The sequence below is a fragment of the Zea mays genome, chromosome 3 (assembly GCF_902167145.1).
Source record: "Zea mays cultivar B73 chromosome 3, Zm-B73-REFERENCE-NAM-5.0, whole genome shotgun sequence".
NCBI classification, from domain to species: Eukaryota; Viridiplantae; Streptophyta; class Magnoliopsida; order Poales; family Poaceae; genus Zea; species Zea mays.
Window position 1 is genome coordinate 204,144,379 of NC_050098.1, and position 14,210 is coordinate 204,158,588.

Below are 14,210 nucleotides of genomic sequence, written 5' to 3' on the forward strand. Positions count from 1 at the left end.
TAATATAATAAATAAACAAATATAGTATTATAATGCTTTGAGAATTAGAGAATAAAAAATGAGAAAGGAATTTTTTAAACCATTTATTCCTCCCATGAATAAATAACAAGGAAAAGAATAAATAATAACATTATAAACAATAGAAGTTATATTCACATTAGCATTGATTTGGACACTTGGAAATTTGAAGATCAAACATGGATTTGAAAAGGGTTGATAAATATAATTATGGTAATCATTTAATTCTTTTTGAATTAAATGGTGAGAGGAAGATAAATAAAAATAATAATAAAGATGAAGATAGGATTTATGTCCACATTAGGATTTTGTTTGAAATTCAAAGTTGAACAGGTTTGAATTTGGAATAGGGATTTGAAAATTTAATTGAAAATAGAAAAGAAAAAAACCCTGCATGGGTCGTTTCTCTTTTCTTCCCTTCTGGCCCATTCCCCCTCCTCCGCGCCTGATCCCTCCACCCCTCACTTGCGTCTGGGCCCCGTTCCACAGACATAGTTACTGCGCCTTCAGCCCAGTCCTGGGGCACCGACGGGTGGAGCCCACAACGCCAGCCGCGCCGGCGTTTAGAGTTACTCACTAACTGGTGGGTCTGCCTTGTCATCTTCGGTCCACATCCACACGCCTCCCCTTGTGTCTCTGCCAGTGGGACCTTGGCGTCAGGCGTCTTCAACCCGACATCAGATTCGCTGCGACAACGACGTCCGCGGTTTCATCGCGGATTTGGTAGATTGTTCCGGTCTTTTGGCCGGGATCCACTTGCTTCGGTGAATAAATAGAGCCGTCACCACGCCCCCAAACCCAGAGCTAATCGTGTCGTAGGAGAAGCAAGACAGACCCGCCATTGCCGCAGTTTTCCGCCGTCGCTGAAGCTCGCGACCGCCGACGTCGGGCTACCCAAGCCATCCGGAGAGCTTCGCCTCTACACCCTGTTGGTGTCCGTGGTCTCTCCACACAAGTTTTGTGGCCGTGTGGGTGTGAATTTGTCGCCGAAGTTCCAGCGCCGCCGCGAATACTCTACCCGTCGACGTCCGGCTCCTGTGCAACACCGCCACCGGTGAGTTTCCCCTCAAGCGATTCGCATTGGTTTTTAGGACACGTAGCATCGTTTGGATTGCTGTTCGTCGCTTGGGGCGTCTGGCGATGAAACTCCGGTGAGGTGCGCCACCATGGAAGCCGGCGCCGCCGCCTCGGGCCGTCATGGTCGGATATGGATGGCTCCTTGCCGTTGATCCTTAGATGGAGGGCTCCGATTAGAACATCGCATACCCATCCGTTTAACGTGATCAGAGCCGTTAGATCGAAATCGCATGGGAGAGATTAGATCGTGAGTAATTAAATCCTGATCGTCGAACACTGATCGGACGTCCGTGGTCACGTACCGATTCATGGGGGTTGGATTCTAATCTAACCCGTCGGTGTGTGATCGGGTGGCTCAGATCCTACGATACCCCTTCGGGCGGTGCGTTTTGCATAGGAGCCCCTCCACTTTTCAATAAACAACCCGCAGTCCATGTCAGGTTAAGGAACTAACAGTTTGGTCCTCGAATTTTACACAACAGCCCTTATACTCTCTAGATTTTTGACCCGCAGCCTAGCACTAAATAATAAGGGAACAAATTAGTGTAGAAAATGATTTTTAGTATCAAAAATAATTCTAGAACTTGTGTAATTCCTAGAAAAACCATTTTTGCTCCGAATTGACCCATTCCAGTTGCAATAATTTTGTATTAATATTTTCTATCAACTAGTAACATTGTTTAACCATGAAACTTTAATTAAAATTGTTCATTTAGATTAATCTATTCTAGATGCTTATTAACTTCAGAAATTCATAACTAAATAACTGTAACTCTGAATTTAGTGATTCTCATTCCTATGATCTCGTAGCGACGCATAGAATATTATTATTCAGTTTGTACTTATGTTTGGTGTGATGTTAATTTTGCCTATACACTGTTTGACGGTATTGCTACGTTTAGCAGTGAGGACACGTGTCACCTGAAGATCATCCTGGTACCTGGAATCTCAAGTCCTAGGCAAGTTGTGCCTTTGATCACTTTTTTTACCCAGTCATGTTCTGATTAATCATAATGATCTGTATAGGTTAATTTTGATGGGACCCAATAGGTCACCCTAGTTTGACTATCTTTATGCTTTGTCTACCACTGAACCTTTTGGGTAGTACTTGCTAGTGCTATATGTGGATTTGGGCATTGAGATACACATTATTCATGATTACACTTTTGTTATCAGTTGTTATTTATTGTTCATGATAAGATCGTTATGTTAATTAGAACATGGAGCGACCACCCGGGAAAACAATGCTACCACAAGGGTAGTATGGGATGCCCTTGGCTGATTAACTAGGAAAGCTAGTGGATGACTACCTTACCCGAAAGGGGCAATGGCAGTAGGGGAGTGGTCAGTGTAGGGAGGTCCTTGGGTTGATTTTTCTACGATGGCGATCACGCGAGGGATCCCTGCATTGGAGCTTCCTATAAACTGTAGCGGGTTTTCTGAAGCTAGTGGAACTTTGTAAAGGCCCCGTAGTGTTACCCTGCCTTGCTTCCTTGGTAGAGGTGTATGGGGCCCGTACAACCCCATGACAGATGGGTAACATGACTTGTGGGTAAAGATGCGCAACCTCTGCACAGTGTAAGGCTATCTCCAGCAACGTCCTCTATATTCATCCTCTATATCTGTCCTTTACAGTCTCCTCTAAAAGATTTCATCCTCTATATCTCATTTCTCTCCAACAACGTCCTCTAAATCATGTTCTCTATACTCAAATACCCATATTAAAGACATTTTTTTAATTTTATTTTTTTACATACGTATTTATCATACTCTCAAATATATTGTACATATTTTAGTTTTGCTAAACCGGTTATTTAAAGTAGTCAAATGAATAGAGGATCGTTTAGAGAAACTCTATATATAGAGAATCCAGCAGCGTCCTCTAAATTTAAAGGACCGTTTAGAGGACGTTGCTGGAGAGCGTAGAGGACCGTTTGGTCCTCTATATTTAGGGTAGAGAACCCTTTAGGGGACCTTGTTGGAGCCAGTCTAAAACTGGTACACTAGCCGTGCTCACGGTCATGAGCAGCTTGGACCCTCACATGATTAATTTATGGAACTTAAATTCAATTTGTCATATGCATTGCATCGCAGGTGTTGTTGTTACTTTTGTTCTACTACTTAATTGGGTTGGTATTCACTTATACTTAGTAATTGCTAATAAAATTTTGACCAACTTTAAAAGCAATGCTCAGCTTCAACCATCCTCTTTGGTAAGCCTTACACTTCAGATGAGCTCCCACCTTTGGAGAGTTCATGCACATTATTCCCCACAACTTGTTGAGCTATGAGCGTATGTGATCTCACTCTTGCTGTCTCACACCCCCACAGGTCAAGAACAGGTACCGCAGAATGAGGCGCTTGGAGGATGCTGTGATGTGTTCGTGAGAGGTCTAGGTCGTCGTCTTCCAGTCAACTTTTGGTTGCTGGAACGTTGTCTCCTTATAATGTAATTATTTATTTTGTACAGAACTCCTATTATATAGTAAAGATGTGACATTCGATCATGTGCCATGATTCATCATATGTGTGAGACTTGGTCCCAGCACACCTGGTGATTATGTTCGCGCCCGGGTCTTGGTGCTCCGAAACCTGGGTGTGACACAAGGAGTCCACGAACGATAAAAAAACATGAGAAATCGGGAGCCCAAGGACCAAACCACGTAGGCTTACCCGCCCCACAGTCATTAAGAGCCGCAAGACGCGCCTGAAGACGTCGTACCTCGGCGTTAGCCGCCTATAAAGGTGTGCAAGTCATTCCCATATCCCTATGGAGGTCATCCCCTGACCGCTCCAGAGAGGTCGACATAGTGGGTGGTCGAGACACAGAATTGCGACTCATTTTGCGCCTTGGGTGGGTGAACCGCCTCCACAAGGAGAACCAGGAAACGACTATGGAAGGTAAGAGGAGTAATGGAAACCTCGAGGAAAGGACAAAACAATCATACCATCTCCCCGGATGACCTCCCCTAGGAGGTTTGTTGCCCCGATACATGGGCGGATAACGACTAAAGGGAGGCGCTGGCTAATAGGGAAGCCCTCGAGGTATGGAGCGCAGACGTGGTTGCCTATGCCAATACGGTTTACGAAGGAAGAACCCTGGGACCCCGCCAGATGAACACGAAAAGTAAAAAAACAAGTAGCAAGGCTTTTTTATTATTCCCTTCGGGAAGCGATGCCGGATCACATCACACTACTACCAGCGAGCGCTACGCACAACATCATCCGTAGACAACCTTTGCACAACATGACTGGTTGCCTTGTCAAAGCCCTCCACCATGTCCTCCAGTCCCTTCGTCTGAAAGGGACGAGGGAGGACTGACGACGTCCCGAAGACCGCATCTAGAGCGGAGCTCCCTAATGAGCAATGTCACCGCGGCTCCCCAATGGAAGATCAACGATGTCCCGGATACGACACAAGACATTGTCTAAACGTTCCATCAAAGAGGAACCTTAGGCCCCGACGTAGTCTAGGACCTGACTAGAGCGGTGGTCCGACATCCCCAGCTCGACCTCCAAGGTTGTTAGAAGAGACAAATAGGGTAAGAGAAGGGACGAGAAAGCCGGAGAGTAAACAAGGGACGATCGCCTTATTGACTACATGACCATTGGCCTCGATAAGCTATGCGCGAAGCAGCTCAACCACGACCTCGGCAACCTCTTGCGCCACCCAGAAAACGTCATAGCTCTCCCGGGACTCCCAGGGGAGAGGGAGGGGAGACAGAGGGTCCATCCACGAAGGTCCAATGGAGGGTGACACTTCCCGATCGATGGCTACTGTTGGGGAAACTCTCCCCTCGGGGGCTACTATTGGGAAAAAGATCCTCGGGCCCCTTGGGGACCACAGGTAAGGGAGAGCGCACGAGGGAAGGACCTCTCGCTGCTAGGGGTCACCCGTTAGTGAGGAGGCAAGAGAATCGTCTACCCAGAAAGCACCCGCCCCCGGATAAACCCCGAGGCACCGAGCCTGGGGTTGGGCGTGGTGGAGCAACAGAGGGGGGTTGGGCGAACCAAAAGAAAACCACTTGGGTGGGTTCCTCTCCTAGACCAAGACTCACCCACCATAAGTGACCGGCCACGTTAACTATGCCTGACACCAGGTCACAGTAGGGAGCTGGTTTGCCCTCACTCATGACCTGCACAACCCCTCGTCTTATAGCGCACTCATGACCCGCAACCCTCTCGTTAGTAGAGCACTCATGACCTATGAGCCACTTGGCCTGCGGAGCACTCATGGCCTACCGAGCCTAGGTCTGAGAGCATGAACCGTCCACAGGGCTCGCAATGTGATGAGCCACGTCGAGACCTAGGCTACCTAGGCTAGGGGTCGACGTGGCGTAGAGATAGTAATGATGGCACCAAGGCCCACGCCGCCCATGCCAGCCGTCATAATGAACGCGGACAGAGACGACAAGACGCATGTGGACAAACGACTATGCCACGGTAAAGGCACTCGGTTTTACCACGTAATGATGGCTCAATCTTAAAGGAGCCACTAATCGCTGACCGCCACCTTGCCCTATAGAAGGAGGAGTCCAACCACGAGGAGAATGGGCTGGACCTGACTGGACCTAGACGACTCAAGACAGAAGACACTCGACATGAGGCAACCACATACGCCCGGAGAGACCTGAAGACCAGAGCCAAAGCTTAGCGTAAGACTCCAGTCCCGTAGTCTTTAGGGTGACTCCCTTGTAAGAGACTGGGAGCCTTTCCTCCCTCTCCCGCCCGATTGTAACCCACTTGTAACCCCTACTACGAGAATCGAGCAACAGAGGAGCTGATAGCGCGAGCTGCCGAAGACTGGATGTAGGGACGTTCTGCCCAAACTAGTATAAACCTTGTGCCCACCGAGCACACCGTTCGGAGCTCACAACGCACACATATAATTTACTTGTCGGAGCGAAGGTTTGAAACACCGACAATACCTTTCTCTGCCTTTTGGCTAAGATAAGGTGTAATATTTGTTCTTATCAGTTTAATATCTGATACGTGGACCATATGTTCACTCTTAAATTAAATTATTTTTTATGGGTATCAAATATGATTGTGTCGTCGCCACTCATGATATGTGGACCATATATTCACTTTAGTATTAAGTTTATGTCTATAGGTACTCCCTCTGTTCCAAAATAAAATTTATTTTACCTTTTTAGTTGATTCATACAGTAATTAATGTATTTGTTTTTATATATGTGTCTAGATTCATAATCCATATGATCCTAGACATAAAAATTAAGAGCTATAACGAATAATATTTTGGAACGGAGTAAGTATCAAATATGTGTGAGGTGTTGCAACTCACTGTTATTGAACCAGTGAGAAACAAATGCTAGAGTGACATGGATATAATATGGTGTTGCAATTTGCTTTTGAATTTAATGAAAAACAAGACAACACGCAAAAAAACATCCAAACTAAACATAAAAAGGGTGTGAATAGTGCTATCAAGAAATTGAGTCTGTCTGGTTCGTAACTATGTGAGACAACTTATTATTTTTCCTATATAGTTTAAAAAAATGAAGCCGTTTAAAAATCAGATGTAAGTTTGTAAAAGAATAACGTCCAATAGTGGGTTGAATAGTGTCATCAAGAAATGAAGCTGTCTAAAATTAGATTGATATAAATTTATGAAAAAAGGTCCAATATATGGTTCGTAACTATGCGAAACAACTTATTATTTTTCCTACATAGTTCAAAAAAAATGAAGCTATCTAAAAATCAGATGTAAATTTGTAAAAAATAAATAAGCGCCCACCATGGGGCTCGAACCCACGACCACAAGGTTAAGAGCTTTGCGCTCTACCAACTGAGCTAGACGGGCGAAGATACCAAAAACTGCTTAGTATTGTATCTAAACAAATGTGCAACCTTTCGCCCCGCACCGGCACCCACCATTGCGAGCTGCGAGTCTGCGACAGCTTACTTCGAAGCACACTGCCGTGGCCGGAGATCTCACACCACCCAATTCATCAAGCTCACTCGCCGTCACACCGCGCTACCAGCGGGGATTCCGCCATGGCCTCATGGCTCAAGGTCGCCGAAGGTACGGCCTCCTGACGGCCCGACCTCCCTCGCCCTATCTTGGCGCGCCACACAGATCCACCTCTCTTCGCCAGCGAAGATCTGCCGTCCTCCCCAGTTCCCACCATCCCACAACCCTTGTAGTTTCCGCGCGTTGATTACTCCGTGATTCTAGTATTTCCTACAGCTGTGGCTGTGTACTCTGTTTGGTCATTCTGCGGCCTAATCGCACATAACTGAAACCCATCACCGTTTCTGCCTGCTTGATTGCACTGTGATGAGTTTGCAATATGGAATCTGAGCATGTTGTTCCTTTTTGTAATAGACTTGCTCGAAGTCGTCGACCGGAGGGCAAAGATCGTGGCAACAGAACTGTCGGATGAGCAGTCTACCTCTCAGCCTTCAGGTACCTCCTTGGTTTATACGTGCCCATTTAGCCATTAGGCAGGTAGTTTAATCTCTGCCTGTTGAATGCTTGTTTATGAAGGACCAAACAACCAAGAAGTGCAAGCAAAGAAGGGAAAGCTGAGGGAGAAGGTCACTGCTTAACGGCTTTCTTGAGCATAACTTGTTTCTTTACATTACCACACAGAGAGCTATTGTCAAGCTTTGGCATCAATTTCTTTTGCAGGGTCCATTGAAGCTCACTAATGCTGATGGTGGTAACAAGACATCTGCTCAGAAGGAAAGGAGGGGTAGGCAACCGCCACGAGAGCGGATGAAGATTGAGAAGATCAGACCTTTGCCGCCGGCAGATTCATCAAGTGTTGATACCAGTGCTAGTGAACCAGAAGTCGCTCCCGTTGATGTTAAGAAAGTGTATAATGAGGGTACCTTGGAGAAAGGAGAGAAAGCTACCGATGACCTTAAGACTGATGGGTCTGGGACTGTTGTTAATACCATGGTTGAAGTTCAACTGATGGAGAAAAACTCTTTCAATGCCACTGTGGATGGTGTTACACATTCCAATTCGGAGATTGCTGTTGAAAGTTATTCTTCAATTCCCAGTGAAAAAAGTGGGTCAAACAGCAGTAGCCAGACTGCCAAGATTGACCCAGTGATTAATTTGGAGAGAGACTCTGCTGTGGCAGTTACCGAGGACAGGAATGTGTCTGAATTGCCAAATACAGAGGTTATGGGCAAACCGGAAGAATCAAAGAAAGAGAATGTTTCAGATTCACCAGAAAGCATAGAAGATCGACACGAACAGAAATCAGATTCAATTTCTGTGAAAGAACAAGACCAACTTGAGGAGGTACGCCACAGGATTTTTTCTCTCTCGAACACACAGGAGAGTTGCACATCATTTCATTAAGGAAGATGTTGCAGAAAATTGGAAACTCAGTGACCAAATTGTTCTGATTAATATTTGAATATGTTGTGTTGTCTTGTTTGTTTCCTATTGTTTTGATCTTTTATAGGCTCAGGGATTGTTAAAAAGTGCTGTCAAGACCGGCCAATCAAAAGAAGCTAGGTTAGCTCGGGTAAGAATAAGCTTATAAGCATAAGCTCAATTGCCTCACTACTCACACTCTGGTCTATGTTGGCCAGATCTGTTTTATTTTCTTGTTCATTTGTTTTAAACTTACCAATATGTTCTTTTGTCCATTTGTTTTCAACTTACGAATAGGTTTGTGCTGGGCTTTCATCTCGCCTCCAAGAGTATAAGTCTGAAAATGCACAGCTGGAGGAACTTCTTGTTCAAGAGGTCTAGTTAGTTCACAGACTTTACTGTGACTACATTTTCCTTTTATCTCCACTCAACTGTAAGCAGTTCTTTTTTCTAATATACATTAATGCTATACAACATGCTAGAGAGAGAAATCTACCTCGCATGAAGCTCACATAAAGCAACTACAACAAGAACTATCAATGTCCAGAGTAGAAGGTTCAAGAGCCGAATCGAATATGGTTGATGCTTTGACTGCAAAAAATGCAGAGATTGAATCTCTTGTCAAATCATTGGACTCTTGGAAGAAAAGAGCAGCAGCTTCAGAAGAAAAGCTTGCTTCTTTAGAGGTTTCATTTATCTTATATTACTCCCTCTTTGTTATTTCTTCTATATAAGCATTCTGTAACTAGTACCTAAGGCCTAAGGGAACTATGGTGTGTAGCTTATCACCCTACCATCAGTAGTATGTGTTTCTATAGACACTTTTAAGGTTTCATTTAATCTTATCTTTAGTAATTTTATTGGTTTATATGTTCTAGTAAACAACCTATTAGAACATGGGCAGACCCAATGGTGGAGGCCTCCACTTGAGTGGGGTCTGAAGAAGGGATAAATCAAGGCAAGCTTCCTCCGCAAATGAAGTCTCCAGTTGAGATAGTTTGGATATGTCCAACGAAAACCTCTCGAGGCACCAATACATAGTAGAATCATAAGGCACGATAACAATGGGAAGAGAGGCGGGGGGAGACCGAAATTGAGATGAAAAGAGGCAGTAAAAGGAGACTTGAAAGGATGGAATATACTCGAAAAATTAGCCTTAAATAGGAGCATGGAAAAACAACTATCCATGTGTCTGAACCTTGACCCGTGGTTTCTGTTGGGTTTCAACTCTGGTCTACCCCAACTTGCTTAGGACTAAGGTGCTGTTTGGTTCGTAACTCTGGTCTACCCCAACTTGCTTAGGACTAAGGTGTTGTTTGGTTCGTAAAAATGTAACGTTATCTGTTCAGGAAGTGGAATAGAAAGCGTTAGTTATGTTTGGTTAAGGTCGGGCCGTAATCAGCTACGACGTAATTTGATACCCGTGTATAGACCTTTGATACCCTCCCTCCCCAAGCGTTACATGGCTACCGCGGCTCAAGCGCTTTCCTCCCTCTACTCCATGCCCAACCAAACAGTTCACGTAATCACTGATCCCATTCCTACTCCCTCCGCGATCCATTCCCAAAACGATTTACGTTACCGGTGCGTGAACCAAACACTATCTAAAAGGCTTTGTTTGTTTGTTGTTGTTGTTCTATTAAACAATTTACTCTTTTAGGGTTTGATATTCTAGAGCTAAATGCACATTGCTTAGTTTGTTCTTGTCTTAATCTCATGGTTGCTTTGAACATATGTACCCTTCATTTTGGAACACTTCCATATATAACATTTTTATGCATGTTTGTGACCCAAAGTAGCTAAGATTTGACATGTGAGTCTGGATATTTTTGCATTCATTCAAAATGCTACAGAAGATAAGGTTGCTTGTATATTTTGTCATTTATTGGCATTCGATCGTACATCTCCTAATTTTTCTTGACGACTTTTTTTTGCGAATATTTTTTCTTGATGACTTCATCACTAAAATCATGTAGTGACTAGTGATTGACAAAATGTTCTCCCTAGTAAATGGTGGTGTCAGAGTTGCACATGTGATGCGCTGGTGTTTGGCGTGGTATGTCTCTGTGTTTCGCTGAGGTTATTCGTGTTGCACATGTAATTTTTTAACTGTAGGGGGAAGAGTGTTTTGTTCTATCTAAGAGCAAGGCTAATGATATAACCTGCTGCTGGTTATGGAACTTTGCAGCAACCCACTCATATAGTAGTTAGCTCTTCACTATTAATACATGGCCCACTTTCTTTACTGACAAAGTTTTTTGGTTCTTGTGTATAAGATGGTTGTAAACTTACAACCCCTTTCCCTTATCTCTTTTCTTTCCTCCATATCAGCATTCAAATCACCTCTAGCTTGTTATTTTACTTGCTCTAAGAGCATCCCCCAACAACCCCTAAAAAAACAATTGGCATATTAGTGGGTTTTCCAAGTGACTAAAAAACTTGGAAGCACATTTGTTGGTGTCTCCAACCGTTTCCAAAATCTCGTTCCTAAAGGCATTTTGCAACAGAAATCCCAGACTATTTCCAAATCACTCAATCACTTTTATACTTTCTCTCTTGTACATTTGCATTGGGAACCCTATCCTTACTCCTTATTCTTCCCCATGTTCTTCCACCTCTAGATTGGCCAATTGATACACCCGTGTATATTACTGCGCGATTGGGTCGATTTTTCTAAGCTCATAAAGATTGGGAGCTGAGATAGGGAATTGTTGGAGAGTGAATTGTTTAAATCTTGCCAAAAAATCAAAATTGGGAGTGGGCTTTGGAAACTCTTGGAGATGCTCTAAGTATACTTCTTAAAATAATGCAATTACTTAGCTCTCTTGCACATTCAAGGAAAAAATCCTTTAATGACACAGTTAATAGCCTTCAGTACATAGACATTTGTCCTAAAAAAGATAAATATTCTAATATTAACCCTGTTGTCTATTGAACCAGGAAGATATGGATGGTCTCAAGAGGAACCGGGAACTTACTGAAACCAGGGTTATACAGGTTAGTAAGGCAAAAATGGTTTCTGTCAGTTCCCATTATGCAGATCAGGTACATAACCTCCAAACACCATTTGATTTAGGCTTTACGGGAGGAACTTGCTACCGCAGAGCGTAGGGCTGAAGAAGAGCGCATTTCTCATAATGCCACAAAGATGGTAATTTGTCAAAGTTTAGTCTCTTAGGCACTTTATATTCTCCGTAGTTTTTTCTTCTATTATTTTCTAGTCACTTGCTGTTGCAATACAGGCAGCTGTTGAGAGAGAAGTAGAATTAGAACATCGAGCTGTTGAGGCATCAAATGCTCTAGCTAGAATCCAGGTAATTTTGCAAGGTATAACTATCATCATGATCTATATTGCAAGGATGTTAAAGTCATGCAGCTAAATTTTTGGATGCAAATCAGAAACTAGCACATTGATGCTAAGCAATGCTTATTTCCTATTAAGCTCCCATGTAATATTTGCGACAATGAAATAATGAAAGCTCATCCATTAGTCTGGTTCTTTTAGTCTTCAAGAACCATTACAGTTAAAATTTTAAAAGGCTGGATGTATAATAACTTACATGCCTTATTATGGTTATTATTCAAAGATAAAAGTCTCCTGTGCGGACTGTTAGTGGCAGATCTAGAAATGAATCAGTGGGTGTGCACACTGCAGTACTGCACACTGACCAAAGGTAGTAGAATTGGCAATTCAAGAACTGCCATCAAACTTGTATGACCGTACATGCAGTATTGTGCTTTTTCTCTCTCGAACGCGCAGGAGAACTGCACATCATTATATTAAGAGAGGAAAAAGGTCCAAAAAGGACCAAAGTGTTACGTACCGGGAGATTGAGAATGAATACATCTTTCCCCTGATGACTCATATATATAGATATGTATATGGGTCAATATGGGCCTTAACACCCCCCTCAAACTCAAGGTGGATCAGAGACATTGAGTTTGAGTAAATGTAGTCGATGATGCTCCCAAATTTGAGCTTTAGTGAGGAAATCTGCCAGTTGCAAATCTGAAGGTACATATTATAGATTAATTGTCTTCTGACGGCAATGTGATCGAGTAAAGAAGGCATCTACGCCAATGTGCTTTTGAAGGTCATGCTTTACTGGATCATTAGCAATCTGTATAGCACCAGTATTATCACACATAAGAGGTGTAGGACCATCACACACAATGCCAAAATCAGCCAGTAACCAACGAAGCCAAACAATTTCTGCAGTAGTGGTGGCGAGTGCACGAAGTTCTGCTTCAGTACTGGAGCGAGAAACAACAACTTGTTTCTTAGATTTCCATGCAATAGGAGAGGAGCTAAGAAAAATGCAATAGCATGTGACAGAGCAGCGATCATTCACATCACTCGCGCATGTTGCATCAGAATAAGCATAAAGATGAAGCAGACTGTTTTGAGCATAAAAAAGACCTAGTGGATGTTCCTCGTAAGTGGCGTAGGACTCGAAGCAAATGTCATTAATGCACCGAAGTTGGAGTACTCACAGACTGACTCAAGATATGGACTGCATGAGCTATGTCAGGTCTCGTCACAGTAAGATAGACTGGACTTCCCACAATATGGTGGTACCGACAAGGATCAATAAGAGGTGTGCCATCAGATGGATGGAGCTGTAAGTGAAGATCCATAGGAGTGGTAGCTGTCTGGATTGGCTACCTTCTTCCATCAGCTTAAGCTTTTGGGTTGAACTGGTTAGTGCGTTCACTCTAACATGTACACACATACATGAGAGGCGAGTCTCCTCAACAAGCAAATCAGATAAATCCTCTGTTAGTCAGACTTGCAGACCCATGAAGTAATCTGGTACGAATAGCCTCAAAATTTGTCCTGAGACCCATAACAAATCTATATGTGAAGAATTTTTCAATGAACTTATATGCAGTACACTCATCAGCAGTGCATGAAGGAACCATAGACATCAAAGGACCCATCAGGCGATCAAAAGTTGAATAATACTCATCAATGGATAGATCATGCTGCTCTATTAAATGTATTTTCTGCGTAAGAGTATGAAGAAGAGCACCACTATCTTGAACATAACGCTTCTGTAAGTAAGACCACATAGCTTTTGCAGTCTTGAATGAATAAAGACTCATAATCATGGATGGCTTGACACTGTTAACAATAGGAACCATCACTTTTCCATCATTAATAGCCCAAGTCTTAATTTCAGATGCATTACTGTTATTTGCAGTGGGCTTAGGTGGACCATCAATCAAATGAAAGGTAAGACCATGACCTTGTAAAGCAGTTTCTACACAGAAGGACCATTCACGATAATTTTGACCATCCAAAGTGATGTTGATAGGAATTGCAGTAGGTTGCGATATGGTACACTAGCACTAAAGAAGGAATCCCAACAATATTCAAACCGACCGGAGGAGCAGAGTATCCAAACCGACGAGAGTAGACTGGATGCAGACATGAGCCATCAGCGGGTGAAGAAGGCTTCGACTTGACGACGTGACGACATTGGGGATCTCCAAGATCTAGGGCGGAGCAGAGCCTGCGGGTCGGTCTGGGACGACGCGCCAACGCCAGGAACCACCGAGGACAGGGGCGGGACGGACTCCAGATTGAACGACGCGACGACGCCAAGAACCACCGAGAGCAGAAGATGCCGGTGAGAGGAGACAACCGGGGTGGGATTCGGGCAGAGATGGTCTGCCAGAGACGATCCACCGACGGACGTGCGAGCAGTAGGGGCGGCGCGACAAGGTGGAGAGGGTCCGCCCGCCGGTGGAGAAC

At 43.9% G+C, this 14,210-nt stretch overlaps 1 protein-coding gene, 1 non-coding gene and 1 pseudogene across 2 annotated transcripts in view; 2 read left to right on the forward strand and 1 right to left on the reverse strand.

Annotated features, from left to right (window-relative positions):
- The first annotated feature begins 6,019 nt into the window (after positions 1-6,019).
- LOC111591206 (uncharacterized) lies at positions 6,020-6,177 on the forward strand (annotated as a pseudogene).
- Positions 6,178-6,846: 669 nt separating this feature from the next.
- On the reverse strand, positions 6,847-6,919 carry TRNAK-CUU (transfer RNA lysine (anticodon CUU)). Its single transcript has one exon. It is a non-coding gene; the product is annotated as a tRNA-Lys (tRNA).
- Positions 6,920-6,999: 80 nt separating this feature from the next.
- LOC100382765 (uncharacterized) overlaps positions 7,000-14,210 on the forward strand; it is a 30,928-nt gene continuing 23,717 nt past the window's right edge. Inside the window, exons 1-10 of the mRNA NM_001361680.1 lie at positions 7,000-7,141; positions 7,445-7,525; positions 7,607-7,656; positions 7,751-8,374; positions 8,541-8,603; positions 8,750-8,827; positions 8,935-9,138; positions 11,393-11,449; positions 11,529-11,603; positions 11,695-11,766. Coding sequence (NP_001348609.1) covers positions 7,114-7,141; positions 7,445-7,525; positions 7,607-7,656; positions 7,751-8,374; positions 8,541-8,603; positions 8,750-8,827; positions 8,935-9,138; positions 11,393-11,449; positions 11,529-11,603; positions 11,695-11,766 — 1,332 coding nt within the window. The 5' untranslated portion in view covers positions 7,000-7,113. The remainder of the gene's footprint in view (positions 7,142-7,444; positions 7,526-7,606; positions 7,657-7,750; positions 8,375-8,540; positions 8,604-8,749; positions 8,828-8,934; positions 9,139-11,392; positions 11,450-11,528; positions 11,604-11,694; positions 11,767-14,210) is intronic.